Source organism: Anopheles darlingi, chromosome 2 (assembly GCF_943734745.1).
Source record: "Anopheles darlingi chromosome 2, idAnoDarlMG_H_01, whole genome shotgun sequence".
Taxonomy (NCBI): domain Eukaryota; kingdom Metazoa; phylum Arthropoda; class Insecta; order Diptera; family Culicidae; genus Anopheles; species Anopheles darlingi.
Genome location: NC_064874.1, coordinates 54707814 through 54718104, shown reverse-complemented (window position 1 = coordinate 54718104; position 10291 = coordinate 54707814). Strand labels below are relative to the sequence as shown.

At 39.4% G+C, this 10291-nt stretch overlaps 1 protein-coding gene across 7 annotated transcripts; it reads left to right on the top strand.

Moving 5' to 3' along the window:
- The first annotated feature begins 3425 nt into the window (after nt 1-3425).
- On the top strand, nt 3426-10277 carry LOC125951716 (uncharacterized). Of its 7 annotated transcripts, none has more exons than XM_049680706.1 (4): nt 3426-3553; nt 9472-9618; nt 9702-9775; nt 9855-10277. In XM_049680706.1, the coding sequence occupies exons 2-4, from the start codon at nt 9474-9476 to the stop codon at nt 10254-10256; spliced, it is 621 nt and encodes a 206-aa protein (XP_049536663.1). In that variant the 5' UTR covers nt 3426-3553; nt 9472-9473; the 3' UTR covers nt 10257-10277. The 7 variants fall into 7 exon arrangements, with proteins under 7 accessions (XP_049536663.1, XP_049536661.1, XP_049536658.1 ...); XM_049680704.1 differs by lacking the exon at nt 3426-3553 and adding an exon at nt 4694-4859; XM_049680701.1 differs by lacking the exon at nt 3426-3553 and adding an exon at nt 4866-5021.
- Nucleotides 10278-10291: the final 14 nt, after the last annotated feature.

The window sequence follows — 10291 nt, the reverse complement described above, 5'->3', positions numbered from 1 at the left end:
TGTGTGGTAATCTACACTAAACGCTTCATAATTCGCAAGCAAATTTTTCTTTACGGACGACTATAACTTAGCTAAGAAAATAAAATGTGAATAATAGATAATTAAATTATCCTGTATAACAATAGAAACTTGCTATGAAGCAAGGTGAACACATACTGAATGGTAGTTTGCAACACTTCCGATGAAATTTTCGCTAAACGGAAATAGAATACTTACCTGTTAATGTGCAAACAGTTATGGGTTATGGTATTTTTATTGCTTTACTTATATTTTAATGTGACGAATAACATGACGGAATGTAGAATGCGCAGTGAAATGAAATCGCTGACTATTGTGGTTTTGTTCTAACGGAATTATGATGACATTTCTATTGCTATATCCTGTGGGTAAGACAATTATATGCACGTGCATTTGATTTGTTGTTGTAGCGTAATACCTTCATAGTATTCTTTCTTTTAAATTTTATATAACCATCAATTTAAATGGATTTTAACAATGTTTTTTTATTATTTCATGAAGTACCAGTTACGGCTCGTCCGGTCTTTGATGATTCTTTCATCCGGTGGTTTACAAGGTAGAGCTACTTCTATCAATCATCAAGAATCATAAACATATGAACATTGCACTACGAAAAATGAAAAGTGTTGACGCCCATTGTAAACTGTAGTTTCATTTTAATGGAATGGAAGACATGGAATGATTGTTCACGGGGTTTCATTTACCATCTTCAGTTTAAGTAAAAACCTTCATTTCATATTTATTCCCACTAAAATCGTGTCTCTCTACGATATTTATCACCAATGAAGTATATATCTATCCTTTGTGCTATAATTGAAAACTGTAAATTGAAATAAAATGAAAACGTTACATGAAATGTAAAAAATTAACAGCAAAAGTGTTTCAAAGAATTCCTTGTAGTTTATTGTTACCACGGAACATAATGTTTGCAACCATCAAACCGACTCTCCAACAATGCAAGAGTAATCCTGAGAGAAACCATCTACAATATTTAACCACATCCGATACATGTTTATATGGTTTCATACGGAATAAAGCTACTAATCTTTCAACGGTAATTAGTTTTCCAACCGATAAATGACATCGACCTCTACAGCGACGAACAAAAGCACTTTGTAACGTAAAATTCGTAGTAGGAAACAGCTGCAATAGTTTAAATTTCGAGCATATTTTCATGGCATCACTCGCAAAATGCGAATATGTTTAAATTAATTTAATTTCAGGATGGTCATGACTGTGCAACTGTTTTAGACATGAGAGTCTCTTCAAAATATTGTCATTAAACGGGTTAGTTGGAGTGTGGAATTCCGTATTTGCCAGTATTGGCTAGCGTTGTGTCGAATACATATCCGAGAATATCAATAGATTAGTGCGCGCGGTAGTTTGGCAAATTGGGATTGTGACGGGTGGTAAATAATGGTTTTCGAGTTTATTTACATGATTAATAAATTATAATTTCCCATTCCAATCTCTCAACTCAAATAAAAAATTCCCTGCTTTATTTGAAACTGCGGCTTGATCATACTGTTAATTTCAATCATCGTAAATTAAAATAATCACAACAAATTATCATCCAAGCCTTGGATCAGACTTTATTCTGTCTTCTGTGTCATTATATCATTGGACAACAGGATAGCTATTTATTACAGTATGATGTCCTTTGTGTACCCGGTCATGTGACGAGTCCTTCGAACATACACTGGATGATTGTATCGTTCACGTCGTTGATTGTCGTCTTTTTCAAGCGGATGAGGTTTTAATTTATTCGAAATTTATGAGCCTCATCCACCATGGTCCCGGATTTAGCATGGATGGCTGTCACCTCGTTATAGAGCAATTTTAATAGTACTTTTGGACGATATTAAAAAAAGTCTTGATCGGCGAAAGACGAAAGACGTAGCCAGCGGTAGGTTCTGGCTAAACTCTTTGTACCATTTAAAAGAAATATAAATTAATCATTAAACTAAAGTTTGTTATTGGTACGGGCATGAAAGACTTTTGGGAACAAAACTGCATGATCAAAAATGCAACTAAAATTGTGCGACATGTGTTACGACCAAATCTGATAACATGAAGAAATGATTGTAACAGTCAAAGTTATATCAAAGTATACATTTTCGTATGGTTTTGGTTCCGCATCTCAGGAGTAATGAGACATCATTTTCCTTAATGTTTCAAGTGTTTTATTTCTTTCCGGTAAAATTTCGACCTGAATACATGATTTCTATACTAGCTTAATATCACATATTAAAGGTTTAAACTTGTAAACATAAATACAGTTTACCAGATTATACACTGAGCCAACTTTCTATAGCCGCACTCACCTTTTTGGCGTATCTTCCAAACCACTTATGTTTTTGGAGATTTTTAAGCAGACAAGGAAGGATTAGGAATAAAACCATTTAGTTGTATAGACATTTTATGATTTTTGGCTTTTTTTCGCGTTGCTTTTCAAAATGCAGTTTACAGATCTTAATTATCTGTCTTAGTTTTTTTCTTATAACTGTTCAAATTTTGTCTCTTTTTTTAATTAAACTTTTTTGAACCCTCAATGATCCGGAAAATCTTGTAAGTTTTACTGCCAACCCGGTTTTTAAAAATTTTTGGGTCCATATTTTCTTCTGCTTCTAAAGTTGATACCTTATGAAGTTGAATGGTTTTTTATCGGCATTCATTTATCGAAACATGATTCTTCAGACCTTTCTCAACGGATGAAACTACAATGTTCATATTTTAAAAAAGATTTTATGGGTGGATCCATGGATTGTTAACCGAGATCATGAGAATTTTGTAGTTTTCTAGCTAAAAAAATGTTTTTTAGAAGTTTTTCAGCTCGAAAACGTACTCAAAAGGTCCGTGGAGCTTATATCTAAGTATTAAAATCCTATTACAAGGCATAGGCGCTAAATTGGAATGTGCCCTTTACAACATATCAACCTAATCATTTGAGTTTTTCGTTCAAAAAAACTCGAGAGAAGAAATCATATTGTTCTTTTCGTAAATCAGCCCAGTTGCCTGTGAAATCATCAGGACGATTAAAATTAAGCATCTTTTTATTAAAAAAGATCACCTGTAGTTGAAAACACGAGAGAAAACAATTGTTATGATTCTAACAACATGTTCAAGATTTCATCTATAGAAGAGCTAGACACCGTACCGACTGACGTGTTATGGCCAGTTTTACTGATTTTAAGTCGTTCTGTTGGTGCAATAGAGTTAGATTGTACAGACTAATTCATGTTTGATCGGATTATGTAAGGGATAGTACGCAAAAACGTAGGGATAGTCTCCTTGCAATGCATGGTAGCAATGCTATTGCAAAGGCTTGTTATCGTCGTAGAAAAGTACGTTGCGCTGACTAATACTAACAGTGTCTTTTCATTCGCGGATAGAACCGGTAGTTCGATGCAGTTGAAACCATACACTACTCTTATTCGCATCATAACAAGAACATGTAAAAGAGCAACTCTTTAGTAAAGTGGGAAAAATATTACTGTCTCGTTTTAATTACTTCCGATCACCGGCATCGACATAGGTACAAAATAAGCTCTTTCGAGGCAGCTACTGATTCAAGTGTTGTCCACTTGTTGGAGTGGATCGAATGAGAAAAATGGAACTAAGGATGAGAGGTTGGTTTGTCTTGCTTCATGTGAATTATCAGAAACTAGTGAAAGCCGGTTAAAACCAAGATAGCACGGGGCAATGCTTTCCCGTCTATTATCATCATTATCGTGCAAGCAACATTTGCTATGCAAATTGCTCTGCGGTTATCGTCCCTGGAGATGCTAAATCATTGTAGAGTTGACGAATGTTTTCGTTGAAACAGATGGGACGTTGAAGCCTGCATATATCAAAACCATGAGTAAAAATCAACTCCATCAAATCCACGATTCCTCTATTCGGCCGTGCATGTGCTAAATAGCAGCCAGAATAAAAACGTAACGAAAAGTCACACATTTTTACTCGCTTGTTATCATCTTGCAGATGTTTGCTTGGCAGAGATCTCCAAGACACAATCGTAGCTTTACTGTACGATGCTATTTGCGTCTGATAACTTGATAATTTATTTAGTATTTGCTGAACGGTGCTCCAAATGATAGGAAGGAGCTGACATATAAAAGGTGCCATGTCTTTCGCAAGTAATACAAGATTTAGCTATAGTGCTGAGATGACAAACAGGGGCCTACGCTTAAAACTTTTAAAATTTTAACAAAAAAATGTACTGAGAAGGGTAGCTACTAATCAAACGATTCTATCAAATAACATATGGTTCAGTTGATTTGCGGGTTCATTAATGGTTCAGTTAATTTGCAGAAACATGTTTGATCTACTTTTAGTTTTGTAAATAATCCATACAACATAACATTTGAAGCTCCTAAGCTTAAGCCTCGTGCCGTTTAAGTAGTATTGTTTGGCAGCATATGTTAGTTCCTGGTTGAAAAGCCAGTAAGTATTTTGGGTGTACCTCTAAGATTACCCCAAACAACCGGCGTCAGTAGATGTTTGTCGTTACTGAGAGTATAGAGCATGGGCCCAATGTCTAGCGAGAAGAGATTGGAGCTCACGATATTGAGAGGCGCGATTCAGAGTCAGAGCGTTGAAAGTGAGGAACAGAAACTGAAATCAGCTAGAAGCAAGGGTGAAGCACAGACAAGGTACAAAATAGAGAGAACAAAGATTCCCAACTCACATCCCCATGATCGTGTGTCACTGCGAACGTGCAACGGTTCGCTGAAATCACACTCGTGATCTCGCAACAACGCAACAACGTCTCTCTGCCCGGAAGAAGGGAGGGGAGACTTAAGAGAGAAGAAAGAACGCAGCAAGAGTGGTGTCTGCCGGTTAGTATCTGTTAAACAGTGGGGGGTAAAGCACGATGTATCAATCAAACGAGTATGATCAGTTGGTGCTGTGAATCGTCAAGTGCAAAATTTAAACACGACCAGATCTCATAGAGTTTAAATAGCATTCGGAGGTGGCTGCCACAAACATGGATAATATGAGTGAGTGTGTAGTTTGGAATAATAAAAGCCGATTTGTTGTCTATCGCAATATTCATTAGATCGAACTTTCGAGTGTCTTCAAGGATTCCTCAAAGTCTGATAAGTCGATCAAACGAAGATAATATTCATCTCTGCACTAGGCCTGACACGCTGTTTTCGGCGACATCGACAAACTATTAAATCGCTTTCGTTAGTCGGTGCACACGGTATATTTGGAAGAGGCTTTGATTCAAACAGTTTGTGAAATATCAACAGCTCACCACTAGATATTAGGATGCTTGAGCGCGTGTTGTAATATCACCAGCCAAACTGTTTGTCGAAGAATGCGTTCCCATCAGGCACATTGAACCGGTTTCAGTGTGGCCGTCGGCTCTATATCAATTCAGTCACATCCAAGGTCACTGTCGACGAGATTGCGAAGGAATATAGAGCGGTAGAAGCGCCCTAGAGACGCTGTCCTAGACCTACACTAAGCCGTTATTCGAACGATGATCTTTGTTGCAATCTGAGAAATCGATGAACCCTCCGGGATAGTTAGTGCCAAGACGAACAGACTATGCACCAACTGCTGAGGTCGTTTCTTATGCGGTTCAAGCACCGTTTGTTCCGTTACTCATTTAATTGTATCCGTTGACTTCCTCTGTTTTAAAAGACTCAACTTCGGTCTGACTTTGGCGGAAAAAAACATGAATATTAACGCAGTCAACGTAGTTAATGGTTTTCGAATATTTAGACAACGCAATGAAGAGGCATGCTGTTTTAAGGTCGTTGGTTGTCTGTTGACCGAGTGGTTGTTTTGTTCGAACGATGATCATAAAAGTAATCAAAAGTAATAAAAGTGTAAGTTTTCGTAAATTACACAACTTGTACTGGTGCTATTGGTTCTATTTTTGATTTATTTATGATGGTATCCATAGAAATAACTTGAATATAGATACTGCGACAAGTAAGCAATCACTGTAACATATAACAGTGCGGTTAAGGCTAAGTAAAAGTTCACGGTCACACAAGCCTACCACATGTGCTAACAGTACTTCTGTCCGGTGGCACCGGCGTAGACGCGTATCGCTGAAAAGGCGGGAAATATGCTTAACTGCACAATATGTGACTTCCGCAACACTATTCAAATGTCGGTCCAAACTGTAACGTCAAGATAATTTGTTGTTACTCTACACTTATCTACTTGGGGCCCGGTCAGCGGAATAAACCGGCAAAACTGGTTATTCCAAAATCGAATGTCTCCCATGTTTCAATCCGCAACGATTGCACAACATTTTCAGAAACTCCACCTGACACTTATCAGCTGGTTCCCTAAAATGCCGAAATCAAACGATCTCGATGCCGTTCAGGAAGAGGTTCGTTCAGGAAGCGAACAGTGCAGGAACCAAAGACCAACAACACAATTCGTGACACTAAGTTGTTTGGAAACCTTGTGGAACACTACCACTAGTATGAATAGTTGTTCCCTCCCCCCACGTTACCATGACGATGTACACCAAGTGGCTAACCGGTCCGTTGTTCATAGTATACCAGCGTGTTCGATCATGGCTGCGATCCGCATTCGGTAGTCAACGGTCGGTAAACAAATCTATGGTAGTGTTTGTCTTTTCGATTTTCATACGATCCCTCCCCCGATGGTGGACAACATTTCAAGTTCACGTTCGCACATGATCAGTCGTCCGTTAGTAGCGGCTGTTGTGCGCGTTATGTATCGGCGCACTACGAAAGGGCACCACCTGCGTCTACATACCGTCACGTCACTAGGTTGTAAACGGTGATGTTAGCTCGTGTGGTGTAGTATTGAGGCCTCAAGCTCTACCGGTATTTTAGTGCTTCAGCGACAATTCGGTGGATGTGGCGCTGGAAATCTCGTTCGAAGTTAGTAGCTCACGATAACTTACAGGTGTTATGTGTTTAAGGTAAAAACGCACGAACTGCTGGCGATTTTTGCTTCAATCGCCAAATGTGCCAAAGTGTTTATTGTGATTATTAGCTTCAAAAAGGAGATTAATTACAAATCTTTCTATCCTGGTGCAGCCATCTCAACTACTAGGATTAGTGAGTGACGAGAGATAGGAAACGAACAGGTAGAGGAACGTTTTAAATGCTACCAACCGCATTAATACACCGGGTAGAAATCTGCATGGAAGAAAGTGTGGATAGTTGCTGGTTTAAATTTAGAACACACACCAAACAGCTGCCAACATAGACTCCTAGATAGTGTGTTTAAAGGTGTACACTGTGTCAGTATTTGATTGTTAGCAAACGTTGAATTCTATTTATAAGTAACTTGTTTATTGCATGTGGTGCTAATGGTTTCATTAAACATATTTTAAGGAACAATTCTTCCAAAATGGCCTAAAGAAAAAGCGTGATTTAACGCACAATACTTTTTATTGCACTTCTTAAGATGATTCCGTTAGCTGATGTTCAGTTCAGTCAACCCGTGGCCAAACAACCGAAAACACCGTAATTCAGGTGCTGTCTTCTAGTGTGCGTTACAAGCGCATTAAACAGCTTCCATGCTCGACGGATTACGACGGATTGTCAACCCATTTTCCCAGTCGAACAAATGGTCGCTTTAGCTTATGTGCTTTTTGTATTAAGTTGTTGCTACACTACATGCTGTTATTATGTGGGTAACAGCAGTGAACCAGACGCCTAACTGAATACTGAAGAATAGAATAAAAAATGCTTAACATGGACCATCTATTCACTTTACTGACACGTTGAAGGTCGGAGGCATGGTGAACGATGTTTGCCTGTCCATCGAAACTTTACAATCTACCGTCGTCCAGTTTACTTCCGTGTTCCTAACTGTGCTGTGAAACTGATGAAATGAAAAGCGCACGAGGACAAGACACGCTTAAAGAAGCATTTGATGTATGTATCGGAATGAACGAAAATCGGAAAAATTAATTTAAACATTTTGCATGAAAGCAGTAGGAAAACGGTGATGGTCGACGAATTGGTGGCATTGAACTTGAAAATTCAAGGACACCGCTCTAGGCTGGCACACGATCGGCGAATCAAAGGGCCATTCGCGTTGAAATGTTCAGTTTGTTCTTAGAAGCTGCACATGACTACTTCGTCTAGGCGGCCTACGTGACCATACTGTTATTAACTAAATGGCAACCTACTAGCAGCAGGTGACAATCGCACCGGTACAGTTATAACAAGCGCCTGTTAACAGAATGGGCGGAGAATGCATCATTTACGTATCGCCCTTCACTATTTCAAGTGGCTTTACTTTGGCCGCTCTTTCCGGACTTTGACTCAGTTCGACTTCGAGATCACTCAACTAGTGATACGATAAGTAAAACATGTATCATTGCTGACGCATATTCTAGATTGCAATATTTTTTTCTACGTGCATTTAGTATTCCGTCTGATATTAGAAACATTGGTATCATGCAAAAAGCTGTGTTGGAATCTGTGACAAGCATAAGACTCGAGAAAATACTCATCAAACAGTATTCGTTTGGTTATACAATACAGTGTCAAGTGAGATCTGTTCCTTATCAGTATTTGTCCAAAGTCGCTCTGAAGTGTGTCTCTGAAATTTCGTTACCTGCCGCAAATCGGAACAGAACGGCTAACCCAAAACCAGTGCGAGAAGGTAGGCCGAACCACTGAGTCGCGTCTGAGTCTGGGATAGCGAAGTGATCGTGAGAACGAATCAAACACCGTATGAAATCCATCTAGTCCGTGTCTGAATATTTTGAACCGGAGTGCCGTGAAGAGATAGGTTTTTTCCAGTGCCTTAAAAGCGTGTGGCTATGAATACCGTGACGATAACAGTAGCACGCGAGCGACCGGTTTCGATTGATGACAATTTAACAGGTATTGAGGCTCTTCTATTCCAAAAACAGGATCCGGTTTGTTTGTGAATGTGCACTACGAATGCTGTAAATACTAGTAAAACCAAATCGAAAAGCAAAATGAAACATCTCAAACAACAATCGATCTCTTGCTCTGGTCCCTGAATAGTTTTCTGGTGGTTCACTAGCCATATTTGCACCCCGGTCTCCTCCCCTACCTCTTTGTTGGTTAAATTTTCACAAAATGAGATAGACGGCTATAGTTTTTTAGTATTAAATTTAGGAGATGTTTTCTACTTTGATGATTTATCACATAAAGAAAGAGGGGGCTCCTAGCAAAATGTTATCAATGTTGCCTTAGTGTTCGACAGTCGCTATGTTCAGGATTATCAGGAATTTCCGAGCTGGAATCTGCTGGAACAATATGGAACAGATTTAATTTTGAATGGCCGTAGTCGTGACATTGTCACCCATTTAACTGGCGCTTGCTAATTAGTGATGATGTAGATGATGCAATGAAATTGGTTAACATTTGCCAAACCACTAGCGATTCTGGAAAGAAATCTTACGTTGAATGTTTTATACAAAGTGAAACGAATGTTAATTTGGTTCTTGTTTTATTCCAACAGTTATGTCTTTAGAGGAAACTCGACGCACACAGCGACCATACCGCTACGGTATGATGCTGTTATGCGTAGGTGCCCTAGTCAACTGGTTGGGACTAGCAGAAAACTACTCGGAGCCCGTGAGGTATGCTGGTGTAGCTTGTATTTTAGGTAAGAAGAGCGCGGTCCTTCACACAATGTGTACATGAATGATAAGACGGTTCTTTTCTCCTTATCACGCACAAACATAAAAGCCGGAGCCTGCCTTATTTGCACTGCCATGTGTTGTTGGTTGCACACTCCAAATCGACCTGGAGCTGGGGATGAGGTATACCAAACACACACCAAACACCTCTCAGAAGTTATTTAAAATGTGTTTTTTTCTTCATTTCATTATTCTGTTCAAGAATGACGATGGAGTACATCGGATAAGTGCAAATGATGAGAGAAGACAGGAAAAGCCACCTGATTACGACACAGTTGCTGTAGCACCGCCTAGCTACGACGATGCAATCAAGTTAGATCCTGCAGCGCTTCTTCGCCTATCACTAGCCTCGAATGGTGCACCTAGCCAACCCTCCGGCGATGGCCAAACCTCATCATCTCGTCCCAGCTCCTCTCATATGTCCGCCGTTGGCCACCAGCACTGTCCAGAGAGTGGAGTAAGCGATTCACCGGCACCAGAATGCTCGGTGTGCGTTATTGACGAGAAATCATGCCCGGAAAAACCTCCTCCGTATGACGAATCAACGATTTCTAATTCGGCATTTCAAGTTCCACGTAACAATCTGGCGACATCTACCGATTGATGGATGTACCCCATCAGTGTTGCTAAGAAGAGAAC

What these genes read in the sequence shown, in the direction of transcription:
- LOC125951716 (XM_049680700.1), top strand. Translation starts at nt 8,801, where the DNA reads ATGAATACCGTGACGATAACAGTAGCACGCGAGCGACCGGTTTCGATT. An exon ending in GATTGATGACAATTTAACAG is followed by an intron (nt 8,865 to 9,471) that starts GTATTGAGGCTC and finishes TTATTCCAACAG; the next exon opens with TTATGTCTTTAGAGGAAACT. An exon ending in GACCTGGAGCTGGGGATGAG is followed by an intron (nt 9,776 to 9,854) that starts GTATACCAAACA and finishes ATTCTGTTCAAG; the next exon opens with AATGACGATGGAGTACATCG.